The following is a 23,959-nucleotide window of genomic DNA, read 5'->3' on the forward strand; positions in this document are numbered from 1 at the left end:
ACAGATAAAAATTGTCTTCAAACACATTTCGCAAATCATCTGCTCTATATAGTACAACTTCCTATATACAGACAACTTTTCAGTGGAAGTCCAAAAATGCCGGTTTCTCAGAGAAAGTTAATTCCAAATGTCAGATGCGGCCATGCCCCACAAGCATACAGAGCATGAGCAGTGCTTCAGATTGTCTCTTGGAAGCCACACTGACACTTCAAATGACTTCCGAGCGACATAACAAGCATACCCTTCTTCAGAAACGCATAACCGGAGACCGGTCTGACGGAATAATGGCAAACGAAGTTAACCCTGTATTGTCCTGAAAACTCCAGTGGACAAACGCAATTGGGCAAAACAAACAACAAAATCCTTTTCAATTTCCTGAGTAACCTCCGAGAAGCATAAAAGACCATTTTTAGTGGAAATCCATATCCGGAAGTCCTCTTTGGGGAAACTTTGATAAGGGCATATTATACTCATATTTTATTGTGCAATTCATGTTAAATTATTATTAATTTTATAGAAATTATAAGAAGTCGGTGCTTAATTATGTGTAATTTGATATTGTAGGTCTTTGAGGACTTAGATGGAATTACGAGCAATATTGAGGAGTTTTGCGCAATTTGGAGCCAGCATATATCTTTCGGAAATCTTTTTTTTGTTGTGGATATAAATACTCCTCATAACAAGATTAGGAAACCCTAGGGGGGGAGCCATCTTTCACCATTCTTTTAACCTAGAGAGTTTTTGGAGAGGGTCTTGTCTGGAGCCGTCACCTGGATCAATTGATTTGAAGCGAAGAATTGTGGAAGAGATAATTCCTTAAAGGAATTGTTGGGTTTTTGTTTTAGGATTCAATATCTTGAGTTTACTGCTGAATATGAATTCTATTGCAATGACTCCTTGGAATTATAATTGTGTTTTCAATTCCATGATATTCTAAGCTTCTTTTGTGGGAATATGATGAAACCCTAGGTAGCTAATATGATGATTGTCGCCATGTTATAGGATTAATAGATGTGTTGATGATTCATGATTGCAATTCCTATAATTTCAATTTTAATTCTTAATTGGTTATAATTGTTAGAAACACTATTGATACGGGAGTTGATATAGTGTTTGTTAGGAATTCTTGATTAGACTAATTAGTTAAATGCGATAGCTGCGTTAATTAGTTTAATTAGAGATTATCCAGGGATTAATGCAATGTTTCTAGTTAGTTATTCGCTAAGACATTAGGGATAATTAATTTAGGGCATTAGACAATCATAGCACTGGAAGGTGTATGATTATAATTTAGAGTCCACTATTAATTAGAGATGCGGGAGCTGATTGATTAATTAGAGGTTTAAGACTTTAATTTTAAAGGCTTGATAAACTCACTTGAATAATCACATAGCTATCAGTCTATATAACATGATGGCAATCTGATTAGTGAAACTAGGGTGGATTCTGTTTTTCCCACTTTCAATTGATATATTTTCGTACAATTCTCTTTCTGCTCTTTGTGACGATTTAGGTTGATTAGTAGTTAATTAGTTAATTCTCTTAATTTGATTGCTTAGATAATAATAGAATCTAATATAGGTTTAGTACTTAATTAATCCTTGTGGGATCGACACTCTATTCATCACTATATTACTTGATCTGACCCAGTACACTTGCTGGTAGAATTTGAGCTTATTTTTATATATATTTGCAAAGGGATCAAGTTTTTGGCGCCGTTGCCGGGGATTAACTTAATATTAGACCACCTTTAGTTCTATTGTTAATTTAGGCGCACTTTACTGTGTGTTTATTTCTTGTTCTCTTTGCAGGTATTCTATGCGCAGGAGTAGAAGTGCTGAACTTCTACCATTAGATCCTGAGATAGAGCGCACCTTGCATCGGTTGAGAAGAGAGAACAAAAGAAGGGAAGAATTGCAGGTAGTTGAGATGGCAGATGATGACATCAACCGCCAAATACAGGGTGCTGCCAGAGCACTTCGAGACTATGCAGTACCTACTATTATGGGTTCTGCGATCAGAAGGCCCACTATTCCAGCTAATAACTTTGAACTGAAGCCAGCACTCATCCAGATGGTTCAATCAAATCAGTTTGGAGGATATCCCAACGAGAGTCCTGATGAGCATATTGCAGGATTCCTCCAATACTGTAACACGGTAAAGATGAATAATGTCACTGATGATGTTATTAGATTACAGCTTTTTCCTTTCTCGCTTAGGGATAAAGCGAGAGCCTGGTTCAATTCACTGCCACAAGAGTCCATCACCACCTGGGCCGACCTTTCATCTAAGTTTCTCAGGAGATTTTTCCCACCAGCTAGGACTGCAAGATTGAGGAACGAAATCACTAACTTCACCAAGTTCAATGGTGAATCACTTTATGAGGCATGGGAGAGATTCAAGGAGGCAATCAGAAAGTGCCCACATCACGGATTGCCAGATAATCTCCTAATTGAGGTCTTCTATCTTAGCCTGGATGATACATTGAGGTCTCTAGTAGATGCTGCAGCAGGAGGCGCACTGATGGGTAAGAATTATGATGAAGCAAGTGCTTTGATAGAAGAGATGGCCTCCAGTGCACATAATTGGCAGAATGAAAGAAGTAAATCAAGAGTGGCATCAGTCAATGACATGGACACTATTGCTAATTTGACAACCCAGATTTCAGCTCTCACTACCCAGGTAAGTAAACTCACCTCAGCACATTCTTTTAATACTAATCAGGTTGCTTTTTGTGAGTTGTGTTCAGGACCACATTCGACTCTTGAATGCATGTCTGGAAATCCCTCGGCTTCACCCAATGGAGAGCAAGTGAACTTTGTCAACAACTTCCAACGGAGTAATCAAGGGCCTTATTCGAACACTTACAATCCCGGGTGGCGTAATCATCCTAATTTCTCATGGAGGAATGAGAATAATGCACTTAAACCGCCACCTGGATTCCAAAAGCAAGGCCCTGCTCAGAATGCTCCACCTCAGCAAAGTCAGTCGAGAATGGAAGAGCTCATGTTGAGCTATATGCAAAAGACTGACACCATGCTACAGAATCAACAAGCCACTATTCGAAACCTAGAGGGTCAGATTAGTCAGATTTCTCAGCAATTGAGTAATAGACCATCAGGGTCTTTACCCAGCAACACTGAAGAGAACCCCAAGGGTGTCAATGCTATAATGCTGAGGAGTAGCAAGGAATTGGAAATAGTCAATAGAAAAGCTCAAACTCAGGAGGAGAGTCCGGAGAAAGACAAAGGTAAGCAAAAGGTGGAGGAACCAAGGCAGAAGTCACTAGGGGTGAAACCGTATGTTCCTCCTGTCCCTTTTCCAGGAAGATTGAAGCAACAACAGTTGGACGCCCAATTTGCTAAATTCCTAGATGTTTTTAAAAAGCTGCAAATCAACATTCCATTTGCAGAAGCACTCCAGCAGATGCCTTCATATGCTAGATTCATGAAGGATCTGCTCACTAAAAAGAGGAAGTTTGATGGGAGTGAGCCTGTGATGCTTACAGGAGAGTGTTCTATGATTCTCCAAAAGGACTTGCCTAACTTACCACGCAAACAAAGAGATCAGGGGAGTTTCACTGTTCCTTGTACTATAGGGAATTTTCATTTTGAGAACGTTCTTATTGATTCAGGTGCAAGTATAAATTTAATGCCTCTGTCTATTTTCAGGAAACTTGGACTTGGAGAATGCAAGAAAACTCATATTACCTTGCAACTTGCTGACAGGAGTATCAAATATCCAAAGGGTATTGTTGAGAATGTCCTGGTGAAGGTAGACAAATTCATATTTCCAGTCGACTTCATAGTCTTGGAGATGGAGGAGGACAGAGAGGTGCCCATGATCCTTGGCAGACCGTTCCTTGCGACAGGTAAAGCATTAATAGATGTGGAACAAGGTAAGCTCACTTTAAGAGTTATGAATGAACAAATAACTTTTAATGTTTATGACGCCATAAAGAAATTTGATGATGGCAAATCATGTTACACCATTGATATTATTGATGAGCTTATCTCTGAGTCTGTGGAGGAGAAAGCAGGTGTGGATACAATGGAATCAGTCCTTAGGGATCTGGACGATTGGAGTGATGATGATGAGCATGAGGAAGAATCTGTGGAGAAGGTATCAGAAATCAAGGCTCGCTACTATGAGGAGCTGGGCACTAGTGCGACAAAACCAGTATCATCTTTGACACAGTCCCCGGTGCTAGAACTTAAACCATTGCCTAGCCATTTAAAATATGCCTATCTTGGAATAGATGATACTTTGCCAATAATTATCTCTTCTTCCTTGACAGGTGATCAGGAGCAACAGCTCCTAAGCGTGCTGAGAGAGCACAAGGAGGCAATAGGATGGACTATTGCAGATATCAAAGGGATCAGCCCTTTGATTTGCACTCACAGGATAATGTTGGAAGCTGAGTGCAAACCCATAGTGCAACCACAGAGGCGACTTAACCCAACTCTCAAAGAGGTAGTGAAGAAAGAAGTGCTTAAACTGTTGGATGCAGGTATTATCTATCCTATCTCAGATAGTAAATGGGTTAGTCCTGTTCAAGTAGTGCCCAAAAAGGGTGGTATGACTGTGGTTAAAAATGAGGTCAATAAATTAATCCCGACTCGTACTGTGACTGGGTGGAGAGTTTGTATAGATTACAGGAAACTAAATGATGCTACCCGTAAAGACCATTTCCCCCTCCCCTTCATTGATCAGATGCTAGAAAAACTTGCAGGGCATGATTATTATTGTTTTCTAGATGGTTATTCTGGTTACAATCAGATTCATATAGCACCCGAGGACCAGGAGAAAACCACATTTACTTGTCCTTATGGCACTTTTGCCTTTAGGAGAATGCCTTTCGGTCTCTGTAATGCACCTGCCACTTTCCAGAGGTGCATGATGTCTATATTTTCTGACATGTTAGAGAATTTTATTGAAATATTTATGGATGATTTCTCTGTTTTTGGGAAGTCATTTGAATCTTGTCTGACAAATTTAGGCTGTGTGCTTAAAAGATGTAAGGAGACTAATCTGCTTCTGAACTGGGAGAAATGTCATTTTATGGTAAGAGAGGGTATAGTCTTAGGTCACAAGGTGTCAAAGAAAGGGATTGAAGTTGATCGAGCAAAAGTGGAGATAATAGAGAAGTTGCCACCACCCACTTCAACAAAAGGAGTAAGGAGCTTCTTAGGACATGCTGGCTTCTACAGGAGATTTATCAAGGACTTTTCTAAAATCTCTAGACCTCTTTGTAATTTACTTGAAAAAGATTCTGCTTTTGTTTTTAATGACAATTGTTTGCAGGCATTCAATTTATTGAAGGAGAAACTCACTTCTGCACCAGTGATCGTTGCACCTAATTGGGAGCTTCCGTTTGAGCTGATGTGTGATGCCAGCGACTATGCTGTAGGAGCAGTACTTGGGCAAAGGAGAGGTAAGGTATTTCATGCAATATACTATGCTAGTAGAACTTTAAATGAGGCCCAAAAGAACTATGCCACAACTGAAAAGGAGCTTTTAGCAGTCATATTTGCATGTGACAAGTTTCGGCCTTATCTGATAGGTTCTAAGATCATAGTATACACAGACCATGCTGCCCTGAAATATTTGTTTGCCAAAGCTGATGCTAAACCTAGGCTAATTCGTTGGATTCTACTGCTACAAGAATTTGACCTGGAAATTAGAGACACAAAGGGAACTGAAAATGTAGTGGCTGATCACTTATCCCGCTTGGAATCTGATTGTTTAGATTCACCCATTAATGAAAAGTTCCCTGATGAACAATTGCATGTAGCAGAAATCCAAGGATTACCTTGGTATGCTGATATAGTCAATTACATGGTTAGCAACATCACACCATATGGTTTGTCATCTCAACAGAAAAAGAAATTTTTGCATGATGTGAAATACTATTTTTGGGATGAACCATATCTGTTTAAATATTGTGCTGACCAAGTAATTAGACGCTGTGTGCCTGAAACTGAACAACTTAGCATAATACAACACTGTCATTCTAAGGAAGCAGGAGGCCACTTTGGTGTGGAAAGAACTGCAACTAAGATCTTATCTTGTGGATTTTATTGGCCTAGAGTATTTCATGATTGCAGGAATTACATTATGTCTTGTGCTCCATGCCAAAGAACTGGCAATATTTCTAGGAGACATGAAGTACCACAAAATAGCATTCTTGTAATTGAGCTTTTTGATGTGTGGGGAATAGACTTTATGGGTCCTTTTCCCTCTTCTTTTTCAAATAAATATATTCTTGTGGCTGTTGATTATGTTTCAAAATGGGTAGAAGCAGTTGCTCTACAAAGTAATGATGCCAGAGTTGTAATCAGATTTTTGAAAAAGAACATCTTTTCAAGATTTGGGGTACCTAGAGCCATTATAAGTGATGGGGGATCACATTTTTGCAATCGGCAATTTGAAAAATTATTATCAAAATATGGAGTTACTCATAAAATTGCCACCCCTTATCATCCACAGACTTGTGGACAGGTTGAGGTGTCCAATAGGGAAATAAAGCGTATCTTAGAGAAAACAGTCAATGCATCTAGGAAAGATTGGTCTTTAAAACTTGATGATGCATTGTGGGCTTACAGGACAGCTTTCAAAACCCCCATAGGAATGTCCCCATACAAGATTGTTTATGGTAAATCATGTCACCTACCAGTAGAGCTTGAGCACAAAGCATATTGAGCCATAAAATACCTTAACTTTGATTTACAAGCTGCAGGTGAAAAGAGATTGCTCCAATTGAATCAGATGGCTGAGATGAGAGAGGAAGCATATGAAAATGCTAGGATATACAAGGAGCGAGCCAAGCGATGGCATGATAGGAACATCCTAAAGCGAGAGTTTTTGCCTGGTCAGAAAGTCCTATTATACAACTCTCGCTTGAAGTTGTTCCCAGGTAAGTTAAAATCTCGATGGTCTGGACCATTTGTTATTTCTAATGTTTTTCCCTATGGTGCAGTTGAGCTGAAGTCAGAAGATGACCGCACTTTTAAAGTAAACGGTCATCTTCTCAAGCATTACTTTGAAGGGGAAAATATTGATGGTGATGCCACTACGGTGGATCTAGCAAATTCGGTTGAAGAATTGGAAAAGTCGAACTAGCGACTATAAACTAAGTGCTTCATGGGAGGCAGCCCATGTCTGAGAGCTAAAGTCCCTGTTGGCTCTCAATTCTTTTGCTTCATTTGTTTTATTTTGATTTGCTGTTGGTTTGTACTTTATCAAGCACCCACTCATTGGGTAGACTTGGGATATTTGCTATTTGATTGTTTTAGTTAAGATGGATTATCTGCTATTTTTGTTCTTTTTGTTGTTTTCTTTTTGTTTTTGAAGCCAGGGTGGATAACAACTGCTGACTCTCTCTATTGCTATACCAGTTGGAACTCCAATTGCTTCAACTTAATTTTTCGAAACCGGGGAAGTACTAGTATCTCTTTTTCTCTTATGTTCTTTATTTTTATTTTCGTTTTACTAGAGCTACATTAGGAACAGTGAGGACACTGTTTAATCTAAGTGTGGGGAAGGGAGATACTAAACAGATGGAGTATAAAATTGAGTATAGTGTTGATGTCTGAATTCTGTGATTTAATTTGTTACTCATGACATCTGATGCCTGTCTTTGTTGATAAATAGTTATACTTCCCTGTCACCTTGAATTATAATTGTCCTTAAGTTATCTGGCAATTGTTAGGCCAAATTCTTTTTTTTTTTTTTAATTTTTTTTAATTATTGAAATCTAGAGATTGTACGAAGAATACTGTTGATAGCATTTGTTCAGGAATTGTTTGAAAAAAATTGACTCACTTAGGCGCCCTACTCACCACTGTTGTGATTTTTGTACTTAGTTAAAATTAATTAGTCAAATCTTTAGAAATCAAATTTACCTAGTTTTTAGCCCTAGAGTTTGAAGTTTAAGAGTCGGTCAAGTCCTTAAGTGAAAAATAAACAGGTCTACTTCTAAGCAAAGTTAGTTAGTATATCCTCTTTTTAATTATTCTAATAGCACTTTAACATTTAGTGAAAGAGGTAGAAGAAGCTTTGTACTTAGTGATTCTTATAAAAGAAGTCTGAAAAGTGTTAGTGAGCATTCAAAAAAAAAAAAGCAAGCATAGCCTTTACTCCAATGACTCAAGAATTGAGTTATGAGTATCCTAACTTGAATGTTAGAGTGAGGAAGAGTTCGTAGGGGTCCCTTTAAAACCCGGTCACTTGGGTGATGAGCCCGGGATGTGCCGACTCAATGAACTCACTATAACGAGAAGAGCGGAAAGGCACAAGTTCAAACTAAAATTGGACTTGAAAAAAAAAAATTGCTTCTTAAACAGAAAGGAAAAATTGAATGCAAAAACAAAAAAATAAATTAAGACTTGTAATAAAAAGGAAGAAAACCTAGGGACGAAGCAGATACCATATGCTTTCACTACCTTGTTGACTTGCTTAGAGGGAAAATTAGAGGGATTATATGCCTGCTAACAGCTATGAAGTTTAAATGTGTATTTTTCCTTATAGGACTGAGTATTTACTTTTGAAATAGAAATCTTAGGCTAAACGCTTGGATTAAAATTTGCTTTCTCTAGATTAGCTGGTTAATTTCAACTGTAGTACTCTGATCACATGTTTCCAGTTTGGTTTGAGCAGTGGGCACCACAAAATAACGAGTAATAAATTATGAGATATCAAATGCTTAAATCAGTGAATATGAAAATTTGTACTCTCTCTGATAGATTTCTTTCCTTGGTCTTATTTATTTTGCTTGAGGACAAGCAAAAGTTCAAGTGTGGGGAAGTTGATAAGGGCATATTATACTCATATTTTATTGTGCAATTCATGTTAAATTATTATTAATTTTATAGAAATTATAAGAAGTCGGTGCTTAATTATGTGTAATTTGATATTGTAGGTCTTTGAGGACTTAGATGGAATTACGAGCAATATTGAGGAGTTTTGCGCAATTTGGAGCCAGCATATATCTTTCGGAAATCTTTTTTTTGTTGTGGATATAAATACTCCTCATAACAAGATTAGGAAACCCTAGGGGGAGCCATCTTTCACCATTCTTTTAACCTAGAGAGTTTTTGGAGAGGGTCTTGTCTGGAGCCGTCACCTGGATCAATTGATTTGAAGCGAAGAATTGTGGAAGAGATAATTCCTTAAAGGAATTGTTGGGTTTTTGTTTTAGGATTCAATATCTTGAGTTTACTGCTGAATATGAATTCTATTGCAATGACTCCTTGGAATTATAATTGTGTTTTCAATTCCATGATATTCTAAGCTTCTTTTGTGGGAATATGATGAAACCCTAGGTAGCTAATATGATGATTGTCGCCATGTTATAGGATTAATAGATGTGTTGATGATTCATGATTGCAATTCCTATAATTTCAATTTTAATTCTTAATTGGTTATAATTGTTAGAAACACTATTGATACGGGAGTTGATATAGTGTTTGTTAGGAATTCTTGATTAGACTAATTAGTTAAATGCGATAGCTGCGTTAATTAGTTTAATTAGAGATTATCCAGGGATTAATGCAATGTTTCTAGTTAGTTATTCGCTAAGACATTAGGGATAATTAATTTAGGGCATTAGACAATCATAGCACTGGAAGGTGTATGATTATAATTTAGAGTCCACTATTAATTAGAGATGCGGGAGCTGATTGATTAATTAGAGGTTTAAGACTTTAATTTTAAAGGCTTGATAAACTCACTTGAATAATCACATAGCTATCAGTCTATATAACATGATGGCAATCTGATTAGTGAAACTAGGGTGGATTCTGTTTTTCCCACTTTCAATTGATATATTTTCGTACAATTCTCTTTCTGCTCTTTGTGACGATTTAGGTTGATTAGTAGTTAATTAGTTAATTCTCTTAATTTGATTGCTTAGATAATAATAGAATCTAATATAGGTTTAGTACTTAATTAATCCTTGTGGGATCGACACTCTATTCATCACTATATTACTTGATCTGACCCAGTACACTTGCTGGTAGAATTTGAGCTTATTTTTATATATATTTGCAAAGGGATCAAACTTGACGCTGGATGCCTACCCTACACAGTGCTAGCCATTCCAAGGCTCAATGTGGTATCGTCAGACTGAACTGCATAACTCATCTAGGCCTTCAAAGCAGTGCTTTAAAGGTCTCAAATGCACTTTTCAAGTCTTTAGAGGTCTAATCTCAACAAACAGAGATCACAGTGATCTCTGGAGCGTCCAAGCAACTCAAAAAGCAATCGGAGAAATCAGTTTTGGCCTTCTAGGATGTCTCCGGCTCCACATTTGCATTACCGGCTTAAGGGTCAGTTGTTCACGTTGTCTGACAATTTATGTCAAAATGACTAACATGTGATGCAGATACAAGATGTGGATTAAGAAATGGCTAACTTTGCTCTGATCGCCTGAAATGGGCAAAACCGGCTTCCAAGCCCAAAAACCACATGAACATTCATTTGGGCAAAATTGATGATTTCGAGCTCGTTTAAATTGTTTTCGCGCGCACATCGACAATTCGACGTTCGTTTGAGCCACGAGCCTCAAACATGCGATCAATCGAGACCCAAACTTTGTCTCGAACTTCCCTCAACGCCCGTGCGACCCATGGCTTGCCCTAGGGCAGCCATAACCTTGTCCAATGCCGCCCTTTTCCTTGGCCTTTTCTCATTTGTCTTCTTCATCTCCATGAAGACAACAAGACAACTTGCAATTCTATCTTCTTCAAAATATCTAAATCCTCTACTTCAACACTCCATCATCACCATTCATCCATTAATGCTTCATTCAATCCAAACCCACCCTAATTCCCTTAAAAAATTCAGATCCGTTAAGCATGCCCCCTAATTGCACTTTGTTTGCCTAATTGCATCATTAGTTTGCATATATATAGCCTAAGCCTTCTTCAACTTAAAGACATTTTCTCTTATATCAACACTTGTCATTTTCATCAAGCAAAAGCTCCCAAGAACCTCAAGCAAACCGTAGCAATCCAGCAAGAAAGAACTCAGCCAACAACAAGCAAAAACCCTCAAGACTTAAGTCGGAATAATGGTATTTACCATATCGGCTTAAATCCAAACTTCACCAAACTTCATATCCCACATGTTTTCGACCCCCTCTAACCATTTCCGAGTTTATATTTAAATTTGGAAGCCTCCAACCTATCGGAACAGCTCAGTATAGAACCGAATAGAAAAACTGCCCTTCTTGGGTCAAAACTTCCAACCCGGGTTTCAAGACCTTCTGGGTCGGTTTGAGTTGTCAAAACCCATCAAACACCTCTCCACACAACTCTAGGGTGTCAAGGAGTCGAGAAATCCAATAAAAACCCGTCGGTTTTAACCCAGCACGAAAAAACAGCCCGACTACCCAGTCGAGTCGAATTTTTTGATTGTTCTTGCGGTTTTCTTGTAGATCGGGTCAATTCGAGACTCTTTTCGCAAAACGACCACTGCAGCCACTTCTGGGGGTCAGTTAGGAGTCGGGAGCCACTGGCCTTGCCTCAAAATTTCATCGGGAGACACCGTGGTGACGTCCAACCCGAAAACTACCCAGTAGAGTTTGTTTTCCAGATGTACTCTGTTTTCTGTGATCTTTGCAAGGCTATACGGGTCAACCCGATAGGTCTGGAACCAAACGACCAACACAGCCACCTCTAGGGGTCAGTTAGGAGTCGGGAGCCACAGGCCTTGCCTCAAAATTCCATCAGGAGACACCGTGGTGACGTCCGACCCGAAAACTGCCCAGTCGGGTCTGTTTTCCAGACGTACTCTGTTTTCTATGATCTTTGTAAGGCTATACGGGTCAACCCGATAGGTGTGGAACCAAACAACCACCACAGCCACCTCCGGGGGTCTCTTAGGACTCGGGAGCCACTGACTTTGCATTAAAATTCCATCGGCAGCCACCGTGGTGACCTCGGACGCGAAAACTGCCCAGTCGGGTCGAGACAGCTTCCAGTCAGGTTTGTTGTGCCTGTTTGGGTCTGTTCAATGAAACACAGCCCAAATCCGACCCACCAAAGGTCCAACCCGACTTTTTACAATCTCATCCTGCATCCCGAGACTAGGTATGACCATTCCCGACTTAGAGGAGCTAGGAATTTTACATTTTTATTGTGTTTATAAGGGGTTTTATGCATGTTTCACTTCCAAGTTTTAATCTTTATGCAATTTCCATGTTATATCATGCATGTTTATCATTGTTTAACGTGCTAGCATGTCGAAAAATGTTTAAATCGAAGTCGAGGAAATCATATCGACCCGGAAAAGCCGAGATACCTCACGGATTAACCTCTTGGAGAGGTAATTGAAAGGTAATCCTGACATTTTCGGGTCAACCCCGATTTGAATTGTCTTCTGAATTTTTATGCTTTTCCACATCCATGGAGCCGATATTATTTTATCGATTCAATAAATAACGTGTTTGTGCATGTTTGTATGCTTGAATGCGTTTTTCAAACTCATGGCGATATCGGCTTTGTTAAATACGTGTTATTTATCGTGTTTAACGTTTGAGCATGGGAGAAATAGTCGAAATTGGGTTAAAGAGAACGCTTGAAACCCGAAACGGGTCAAGGAAACCCACGACTATTCCCAAGAGGAAAGAGCCGAGAGTTCTTTGACCTTATTTGGGTCAAGAACGGTCTCTTTACCTCAATGAAATTAATTTCTCGGATTTTGTGCAAATTGCAATTTTAATATTGTTGCAAATCCCGCATGCTAATACCTTTAAAACATTATTTTTAAAGTAAAAATGCATGGATTCATGTATTGGTGACTCTTTCGGGGCCATTTGAGTTCCGAGGGTATTTTGGTCATTTTGACCAAATTATCCTCGATTCTCCTGGACCCGTCTTAGTCGTCGTATCATGAATTGTTTTCATTAAATTAAGCTTTTTGGATACTGAAACTCCATTCAATGGATTAATTCATGATCTGTCTAATTGTCTGTAACCCGCACATTTACTGTATTCGGCATTTAATTTTAAGTTGTAAATTCACAAACGGGTTAATCGGGACGTTCATATGATTAAACCCACTTGGCACTGATAAGTTTGCATGAATTGGTAATTAACTGATAATTTGTGTCGATGAGTTGTCAAATGACGTTAATGCCCTTTTCAAATCTTGTCTATTTCAAAACCCGAAAAGCGCAGTCTGATGTAGCACGGACGTCTAGAAAGGACTTATGTGTCTCAACTTGAGTTTTAACCTAATTTCAGATAATTCAAGTCAGGATACAGAAGATCTTTCTAGATCACTTTCGGTTAGACCGACCGGTTTGGGGTTCTTGCATAACACTGGACGATCCAAGGAATTGGTCAAAATTGGTTACAGGCCGAGGTGGCTCACACTGCTATGTTTTCCCTTTTCTGAAAACAATTTTCAAATAAATGGCAGAATCGTTTTTTCACAATTCAGCGACACCCCTAGGGTTAGCTTGACAGAAACACTACGGTATCAGGATATGAACGGGCTACCTGTTCAGGTGCAGGTTCATTTACAAAGCCTTTTCTTATCCACTGATAATTTTCCGTCATCCTAGCGTAGACTCGGGTAACTAGAACGGTTATCTCTGTCAGAAAACATGCAAAATATTGATTAACCTTTCATTCGACCTAACCAAACACTAGATAATGGTTAAGAGGAATTCTAAATTCCAAATCTAGAGTCAAAACACGAGTTTGGCTAATTCAGTGGAAATTCAGTGTCATAATACAGAACAACTTTAAAAGCAATCCACACACAAAGAATTTGAATACAGACATCATGTCTATCAAGTCCTTGAAATAAAGCCGAATGCAAAATGTTTTACACGCATTTGTTTGTTTATCATATAACATTTGCTTACAAAAATACCCTTGGGTTAATAATCTGTTAATCCACGTACAGTCGGCAATAACAAACACATTGTCTGCAATATGCATGTTGTTTGTTACTTTTCTGCTATTGTTTGTTCATGCGAGTCGAGCCTGACCCATAGGACGCATTGCACTTAGGGTCTAACGCCCTAACCATCAATCACAGGGTCCAATGCCCTATTCACCGAGAGTGCTTGAATTTCAGTTTTTCGGTGTTTCCTCGAACTCACGGTGAGTTGGAGCGAAATAATAACCGGAAGCTAACTGATTGAGATTCAACCTTTTTCTATTTGTAATTTATTATTTTTCTGAGAACATTGTAAGGATTTATTTTGTACATTCATTCTGTAAGAATCTCAATCGGTGAGCGAACGATTCAAGAGTCGAATCAATCGAATCAGTCCAATGCTTGCCCAGACAAGAGTAATCCCAATATTTTGTGGTTCCGGTTCACGCAGGAATTCAAACATCATAGTTTGATGAACTGTAATGTAAGATTGTGAACCAATTCCCCGACATGCGGTTTACTTCTCTCTCGGCTTCTCAACCGACATCGTTTAATTCACCGATTTTCTGATGTCAAAACGTGCGAGTCGAGCGCAACTTAATTCATGCGGTAAATAATTAAAACATGCAAGTCTAGCAAGTTAGAGTACCGAAAAGGCATGCGGGATATAGGCCCGCACGTAACATGAACCCCTGAACTCGAACTTTCCGGTTCCACATGACCAATGCCTTAGCAAAACTAGGTGTTTCATACCCCTAGACCAGGATAACTTATCGGCCCTCGACTTTCGGATCGTAAAATGATATGCGGCGACTCATTCTCACTCGTGTTTGTCACGCATTCCCGGGAAAGTGGACATGCCTAAGCCGCGCGATCCAAAAACGCGCATGCGGACCCTGACGAGAGTCCACATTCAGGTCCGTACAGCGACTTGTCCAACTTACTCGACTTCTCGACTTGGTTTCCTTCCTCTACCAACCATGAAAACACGTTAGAACTTGTCCCTTTCGTTGATCTTCACAGCTCACTAGCAACAGTTATTGGCAACCTTGAACACACGGTCACAACTTCAATCGAGGTTGTAGGTGATGAGGAGGGAGGGGTTGTTCGAGTTGCTTAAAGGTTTTGTGGGTCACAGCTTCGACCTCTCGGATTGTTCTATCAATCACCGCTTGTTAGTTTTAGGGTAGAGAGACAAAGGGAAAAAGAGGAAGATAAAAAGATATTTCGAAGGGATTCTTCAAAATTTTGGCTCTTTCTAATTTTTAATTTTGGCAGATGTCTTCGAATTTTGGTTGGACGGGAGAGTTCCCCCTCAACCATTTAATCTTTCTTTTTAAAAAGGGTTGACGCTTTTTGAAGCTTCGTCCTAAACGGCCATATCGATTCCAAGGAGACAACATGCTATCCCTTCTATTGTGATGTAAGAATATCAGTAGCAACAAATTGTCATAAGCTGACAACATGTTGGTCAAGACCATTATAACACACTAAATCTTATAAATTTAACGTCAACTTATTTTTCTTGAGGTACTCATTGAGGTTTAATTCTAATAGCATAACATTAACTAATATTGGTAGTTGGATTTGTGCTAGTCGGATGTAAATTGGTCCATCTAACAAGTAGAACGGCTAGTTGGAAAGTATTGTAATTGGTTAGTCCAACTCTTGAGTGTTCTACTTAGTCACATGATTTTATGGAAGATAATTATAGTTTGATAGGTTTAAGTCTCTTTCATAAAACCTATTTATTGTATGTTTCAAGGAGGTGTATACATTCTTTCAATTGTTCAATCGATCTCTTATAATATGTGGCCATGCTTGTCGGGGATTTTTTTCGATTTCGAGGAAATCTAGGCCATAATGAATTCAAAAGTTGTCTTGTATAATCAAAATGACAGCTGTAAGCTTGTTTTAACTTTGGGAATATTATGTTGTGGGGTTTTTCCTAAAGGAGTTGTGTAATTGACCATTACATTTTAGATTTGGGCCATAGACAAACTTGAAGGTAGATGAATGTGCATTGGAAGTTATCTATGATGAAGACCCACGAATTGAATCATTAATAGTGCATACTAAAAGTCTGAAAGTACATTTTGACGTACGTATATCAAGCAACCGATGCAGGAGGTAATTGCAGGTATGATAAGTCAAGCTTGGGAGAAACAAGTCTCTTACCACTTCAATTCCATCCTTATTGATTGGGTGTCAATTACCTTCACACTTTCCAAATTCATGTGAAATATTTTTCTTGTTTCATACAAATATGAAAGAGTACCGATGATGTTAAGTCATGTCTTCAATTATCTCGGTTAGAGTATACATATACCAAATTTCCATATGAAAAGTGGAGAAAGTAATTACCAATATTAGAAAATTCATTGTTTTGGAATGATTTTCTAAAATATTGCACAACATTTTGTTTGTTAACAAGATTAATTAAATCGGTCTTTTGATAAAAAAAAAAACTACCGTGAATTTGCCCAAAAATTATATCTTGAATCACTTCATCAACATTATCCTCGATATATCTTGCATTCCACGACAACAGATTTTCATATGGAGACAACATCTTACCCTTTCTACTATAAGCCACAAAAACAAGTGACAATAGATAGTCATAAAGTGACAATATGTTTCTCCTCACACCTTTGCATTTTGACAATATATTTGAAACACCCAATGGCAAAATGATAATTTGTTGACAAAAAATTTGAATCTTTTGAATGAGCGGGAATTTTTCTGCTTAGAATAAACAAAGGTCGACATTTGAAAAGCGTCGGTATTGATGCAAATGCGCCAACCTTGACCCCTCTGCGGCGAAGTTTTTTTAAAAGTCGGGAAAATTTTCAAAAACGTAGAAATTGAATAAACAAAATGTCACATTTTTTTGCGCCGGCTAAAACTCCAAAAGCATCGGCATAAGATTAACAAAAGCGGAAGCTTTTCAAAACGTCAGTAAAACTGGTCAAATCCCAATGTTTTTCAAAATGTTGGGATGAGCCAATTTCAGCAATTTCTCCGGACGTTTTGCTTTTCTTTGGGAAGGAAAAGTCGAGCTAAGCCCGTTTCGCTCTAGTGTAAGATGCCGACACGTCAATGTCTTGTAGCAGAATTGTAATTCCATGTGTTGTTCTCATCATGGAGGTACTGAAATCTGACTGGTTGTAATCAATATCGTTTGTTTGACTTTCTTTATGAGTTTTCTCATGTAGTTTTGGCTTAAATGTTATCCAGCATCTACTTCGTAGGAAGATTGTTGAAACTAGCTTACTGATGTATGTTTGCTCTTAAACCGTCCATGAAGAGTACATTTATAAGCTGAACTTGTTTTGGGGCAATGAATATCCCGATAAGCCACCACCGTGAGACTCCAGGCTCGTATTTAACATGACTTGCACCAATCAAGAGACTGGAATGGTATGCATGTCTTCAACTTCAATTCCGTTGAGTTTGAACCAAGTCTCCTCCCAGTGCTCTGTAATTGTCAGAGGTAGTACACAGTGGAACACATACTATTACAGTTGAAAAAGGAAATGCTATCACCACAGAAAATTAACATCTTCCCAGATGTATACTGGTCGACTGAGAAATTATTCACTCAGTCTACCTGTGATATCGGCTCTGCTTACGTCCGATATTGAGCTCGACATTTCTCTTATATTATTTTTTCAATTGATTCTTTCTCGAAAATATTAATCATCGAAACACCTTGCATTCGGTCAATGGGAAGACAGATTGGATCCTCCTATCCGATCATCATAATTATTTTATCATTCCAAATAAATATTAAGGAATACACACGCGCACGTTCAAATGTGGAATTAATTGTGGATAATGGCGGGCTAATCCAGAAGGCCGCCACAAAAGCCAAAAAATAATTTTAATTTTTTTTACGATTATTCATGTAGATAAATATTAATTAATCTAGAGTCGCCACATAAAAAAAAATAGAAAATGCAAGTCAAACGTATAAGGAGGACCTTCGGAGCTAATCGAAATAATCACGTGGATTAACAAATCAAAATTAAGCCAATGCACAAGCATATATTATATCGTAAGGTAACGGTTTAAAAAATCTAAATTTTCATCTATTCTTCATATAGTTTTTTTATATATATATATATATATAGATTTTTTTAATAATAATGATAGATATAGCAATAGATTAATCACCGATTGACGATCTCATCTATAAAAGTTTACACCGAGTAAATAAGTCCTAGGCTTTTGGGGCCCGACCACAGAACTTGATTGATGCATCAACAATAGGGTTAATTGCAAAAAGAGAGGGAAAAAAAAGAATTTTGTTCATTTTATCAAATCTAACACGATTTTTGGAAATTCCGTGAAAAAATATAAATTATTGATTTAGTAATACGTCCAACACGATATCATTTTTTCCATCAATTTTAATGAATCCGCCAGCGTAGCACTTGACGATGCTATGTGGCATACACGGAAGACTGAGGGGGCGTAATCTACATACATAATTAATAAAATTAATTGAAGCGATTATGAATGTGCCATATATAGGATTGGGCTGCCGCTGTTGCATCCACTAAGCAATGCCTTTCCGCGTTTCAGATTAATTATGTTATATGTCCATCTTACCTAGCCAAAAAAGAAATAGTTATATGTCCAGCAACTTTCACTTAAGTACATATCCAGATGCAAGAAAATAGATTTAAGAATCATTATTGAGATTTATCGTGCTGTTTTTGTTCATATCCATGTGACACGAGTAGATGGAGTATTAAAGCCACACGTTACCACGTGCGGACTAGTATTCAGAATTGTCAATTCCGCATCAGAAAAATAGAAAGAAATCCTTGAGTTTATATATGATATTGGATTAACAACCTATCAACTCGAATTTTAAGTTTGGAGATGAGCCGATCCTTCATATGTTCAATGGAAATTGTACAATTTTATATCGAGATTTGTGATCGGAAGTTTTACTCCACTTTGTGTTGCAATAACTTATGGAAACTCCAACTACCTAGGTGGTAGCCCAGTTGGTAACGGATTTCGTCTTTCAAAGGGGAGGTCAAGGGGTCGAAACTCGACTTAAACACGAAAGAGTTTGCGTTAGTAGACCCTTGTCATCTACCCTATGTGAGCTATTCTGGTCCACTGTGCACTTTGGTGGGTCATGGTGACTTAGGTGGGCTATGTCTCATGAGCCTTTTACTCAATCGGGCGAATGGAACATTCCATAGAGGCTGTGGAGCCCCTCTTGTCTCTAGAGAGGGGTTGCTATGCTGGTCTCCCCCTCCCGGCCTTTTATTTAGCTAAAAAAAAAAAACCTTATGGAAACCCCATAACTGTATTGACAATTTCTTGTAACTACTTGTGAAATAAGTATATCGTGAGTTTGGACTTTGGAAAGTATTCTATCGTGAGTTTTACTATCCATCTCTATTTGAAATGAAGATGGAAGGGATATATAGGTATCCATGAAACTCGAGACCTTATGATACTTACTTGAGGTACAGAGATCGTACCATATACTACCGACTTGTTATTCCTACGGCACATCGCTTTTGTTGAACATAAAACCGATTTACATATTCAAAGAATGTTAAAATCAAGTGGAAAATATAGTCAGTTACAAACATGATCAGCACATGTCAATTAAATCTCAATTAAGTTTTAATCTCTGGAGTTGGGCTGTATATTTTAATTTCCTTATAGGGATTCCTTATATGAGTAATGTTTCCAACAAAAACAATTTTGTAATTATTATCATACGTTGACAGTGATTAATGAATTATATATTGTGCAAGTAGACATACATATGAAAAGAGGAAGTTTCCATTCCAATTTTATGATTAAATTACGAATTTCTCTCAGTGCCCCTACAATTATAAATAGGCTCGGCTCCTGCCTCTACCCAAGAACTCCATACCCATCTTCAAACCCAAAGCTTAAAGTTGATACCAAAGCTTTAACAACTTTTCCCAGATTCCATTGCTTTTCCTTTATTAGAGCTAGTTAGACATGGCCGCTGCCTCTCACGTCTCCCACGCTAGCCGGAACTCAAGAACAAAGCGTTCTCCAGAAGCATGTGTCCTTCTTCGATCGGAACCATGACGGCGTCGTCTACCCATGGGAGACCTTCAAAGGTAACACATACCTTGAAATCTTCTTCTTCTAGAGTTTTAATGTGATATATATGTTCATGAAATAGATATATTTTTAGTTTAAAAACCCAACTTCGGTTAAAATTTTTCCCCTATTTAAATAAGGGAATGTATTAAATTCGAATATATGAATTATTATTATTATTGCAGGTTTTAGGGCGATTGGGCGTGGGATTCCTCTGTCCACCTTCGCCGCCGTCTTCATCAATGTCGGTCTCAGCAGGAAAACTCGTCCGGTAATTACATACTCGCCTTTTTCTTTCCTTAAATTTTTTTTCTTGAATTGCCTGTCTTGCATTTTTCATACTAGCTTGTTGGCACACATTGTGATTGCGTCAATATACAGATGGTATAATCCGCACGCAACACTATCAATTGCTTGTTTCTTGGTGCCATGTTTAATTAGTACGAGAACATCACATGCTTTTGTTCACGATCCTACGACCTTTTGCATTCTTGCCTCAGTAAGGTTTATAGAATTAGAAAAGAATATTAACGCATTATATGAATAATGAATTACTTTAAGAAAAAAAAACTTTTATCAATTTAAGGACAGTCTAACCTTATACAAGGACTTCTTCTGAATGCAACGTTTTATTGTTGTCAGCAACTCGTATTGGTCCACCGGCCCAGAGGGACAAAATTGTCATTTATATCATCCCTTGAAAGGAAGTATTTTTACATTAAACGCTCAAGCATTCAGGACTTTCAAAATTTGGGCATTTTCCTAATTCGATGCCAATTTCACACTTTTCAAAAAAAATACTCTACGGGGCGTTTTTGAATTTAACGTGCATCAACGTTAATTTTTCAAAATCTGGGATAAAAACTCGAGACTGAAAGATATTTTATTGCGTAACATTGATCCCTGAATTTTTCTAAGCACGATGGTGGTCTTGGATCATTTTTCTGATCTCCAATTGAAAATACGAGAATTTCAATCTTTACGCACGTCAATTCAATTTTTGAAAAAAAAAAAAGTCAAACGGGCGTTTGACTTCTGCAACCCGTTTCTTCCCGCCCACTTTCCCTTTCTTCCCCGTTTCCTTTTTCTTTTTTCCTTCCTTTTCCTTTCTTTCTCCTTTTCTTTCTTCTCTTCCTCTCCCAGTCTACTCCTTGACCGAACCTGCAGCCTCTCCTTTTCCTTCCTTTTTCCTCTTTTCTGTCGCCCTTCTGCTGCCCTGGCCTGCAGCCGCCTTCTCCCCTCTACTTCTCCTGCAACTTGACAAACCACTCTCCTCTCTTCTCCCTTTTCTTCCTCTGTTTTCTTCCGCCAACAGCCCACCAAGATCAGCAACTTTCCCTACCTTTTGCTCCTTCCTTTTCCTCTGTCGTGACGTTTCCTATCACCTTTGCAGCTTCATCCTCCTCTGTCTCCTCTGCAGAAAGGGGGGCCATACAGCTTGCCAATTTCTGGTCACCTCCCCTTTGTTTGTTCTCTGCTTTTCCTCACGCCAGCCCATGCTCACCCATGCACGCCTACCCGATCACTGAGCCGAACCTCTGTTGTCCCAACTCTTCTCATGCAAACCCTCTGACCCTCTCCTGCTCCTCTTCTCTGTCACACGAAAACTTCCCATCATGACCGGCAGCTCACTCCCTGCCCGACTCTCGATCCCTCTCCGAACCTGACTTCTCCTCACGCAACTCTTCCTCGCGATCACATCCCCAATCTCTCCTCTGTTTTCCTTTCTTCTTCTTTTTTCCGTCATTACCTCATGGCAGCTTGGAAGGGTCGGACCAGTCAACGTCATCACACCACCTTCCTCTTCTCTCTCTGCTTCACCTGTAGAACCGTGCCAGCAACTTGCCTCGACCTCCTTTTTCTTCCTTCCTGTCACTCCCTCGTTACGCCTCGGCCCCCCCAACAGCCCTCTCGGACTCTACCTCTACTGCTCATAGCTCGTCCTCACACGGCAGCCCACTCCCGTTCTCCCTCAATTCCACACAGTCTCCCCTCAGTTCCTCACGGACAACCCTCAACATTCCCCTTAACGTCCTCAGCTCATCTCCCTGCCTTCAGTAACTCACTCGCAGACCTCCATTCCCCTCAGTTGGCCCTCTTCCTCTGGATAGTCCTCAGCTCGACACTCACTTCATAACAACCCTAGCTCATTTGGACATCCCTCATCTCACCCTCGGAGCAGACCATTCAAACCGACCCACACTCGCCTTCCTCTTCAACTCTCTGTCGGGTCTTTCAGAGCTCCTCCGACTCGTGAACTGCCCCCAGCCGACCGCCAAAAGCCTCCGAAGAGCAGGGTGCCACCAGGCCTATCATTGCAACAGCCCTCTAACTCTCCTGTCTCATTCAGGTTTCATCTTACTCTCACGGGTTTTCTCCTGCATTCTCGGGTCAATTCAGGTTGAAGGCGTCTCGAGCCATTTGCGGCCACCCCCGGAGAGCCCCTGACAGCCTGGAAACGCTGCGTCCAGCCGCTATCCCATGCCTAGCAATCGACTCCAGCCCAGTTCTCTTACCGTGCGATTTCCTCCAGTCGGGTCTGCTAGACCCGATCGGACACTTGTCTAGCCCGACTTCCAAATTTTCTCTCGAAGCTAGGTATAAATCCCGACTTAGTAACATGCTTAGGGCATCATTTACATATACTAATATTTGTTTTAAGGGTGATAACGTGAAATAAACGCTTGTGAACCGTGTTGAGAAACAGAACTATTCTAAACTTGGGTTTAGGAACTTTTCAATCTGTCTCACTTCAGTCCCTACGACTCTTTCCACTTTTTCCATATCAGCCCTAAACTTTCAAATTTGTTTCAATCAAACCCTAAGCCGTTTTCAGCATTTTCAGTTCAGCAACTGAACTTTTCAGACTATTCAGATCTGTCTAGGGAACTTTTCAATCTGTTCAGTTCAGTCCCTGCAACTCTTTTCACTTTTTCTAGATTAGTACGAAACTTCAGATCTGTTTCAACTGAACCCTGGGCTATTTTCAGCATTTTTAATTCAGCCACTGAATTCGCTAGACAATTCAGATCAGTCCATAGAACTTTTCACCTATTTTCAGTTCAGTCCCTAACGTTCTTAACAAATCCAGAATGGCCGTAGTCGACATTTCACATTTTCAAAGTTATCCTTGACTCTTGAACTATTCCAAATCAGTCCCCGAGATTTTAGCCTAATTTTCAAATAAGCCTCAGCTCTTTTGAAATTATTCAATTCAGTCCTTGAACATTTTAAAAAAATTAAATAAAGTGAAATAAAATAATAAGGACTTCCAACCCGTCCTATTTGAGTCCCCGACCGACGATATGCATGTTCTTTCAATAAGTTGTCTTGCTTATTATGCGTATGTGACATGGCAATACGTATTTTTATGTTTTCCCTTCCATGAGTCGGCGTTATCTTATCGATTCCGTTAATATTGCGTTTGTGTATGCTTGTATGTTTTCCTGCGTTCCTCGTGATCATGGCGGCGCCGGCTTCGTAAAATATGCATTATAATCGTGATTCATATATGTTTGCGTGCAACCGTATTTTTCGTTTGGCATTGATCGGTTGATAAATCGTAAGTTAAATGCATTAGTTTGAAATAATGTGCATGGATTTGTGTATCGGCGATTATCTCGGGCCCACGAGGGTCCAAGAGTGTATCAGCCATCATCGACCGGGCATTCTTGGTCTTTGGGGATCCGTCTTGGTCTTCGTGTCACAAATCACTTCATAAACCCGTAGTATTCAAGGCATAGGACAATAATCACTAAAAGAATTTCACATACAGGAAAATGGACGTGTTACTTGACTAAATAAATCATTCGGCTTTAAGCAAAGTGCATAAATTGTTGTGGCACTTCATAAACCCGTAGTATCCAAGGCATGGAACAATAATCACTAAAAGAATTTCACATACGGGAAAATGGATGTGTAACTTGACTAAATAAATCATTCGGCTTTAAGCAAA

At 39.1% G+C, this 23,959-nt stretch overlaps 1 protein-coding gene, 1 long non-coding RNA gene and 1 other non-coding gene across 3 annotated transcripts; 2 read left to right on the plus strand and 1 right to left on the minus strand.

Annotated features, from left to right (window-relative positions):
- The first annotated feature begins 1,818 nt into the window (after positions 1-1,818).
- Positions 1,819-3,772, plus strand: LOC116200482. Its single transcript, XM_031531331.1, has 2 exons — positions 1,819-3,640; positions 3,729-3,772. The coding sequence occupies exons 1-2, from the start codon at positions 1,819-1,821 to the stop codon at positions 3,770-3,772; spliced, it is 1,866 nt and encodes a 621-aa protein (XP_031387191.1).
- Positions 2,329-2,435, minus strand: LOC116202117. The gene has a single exon (XR_004155999.1). It is a non-coding gene; the product is annotated as a small nucleolar RNA R71 (small nucleolar RNA).
- A 16,042-nt stretch (positions 3,773-19,814) lies between the features above and the next one.
- Positions 19,815-20,472, plus strand: LOC116201952. Its single transcript, XR_004155965.1, has 2 exons — positions 19,815-20,021; positions 20,190-20,472. It is a non-coding gene; the product is annotated as an uncharacterized LOC116201952 (long non-coding RNA).
- The last annotated feature ends 3,487 nt before the right edge of the window (positions 20,473-23,959 follow it).

This window comes from Punica granatum, chromosome 3, assembly GCF_007655135.1.
Source record: "Punica granatum isolate Tunisia-2019 chromosome 3, ASM765513v2, whole genome shotgun sequence".
Taxonomy (NCBI): domain Eukaryota; kingdom Viridiplantae; phylum Streptophyta; class Magnoliopsida; order Myrtales; family Lythraceae; genus Punica; species Punica granatum.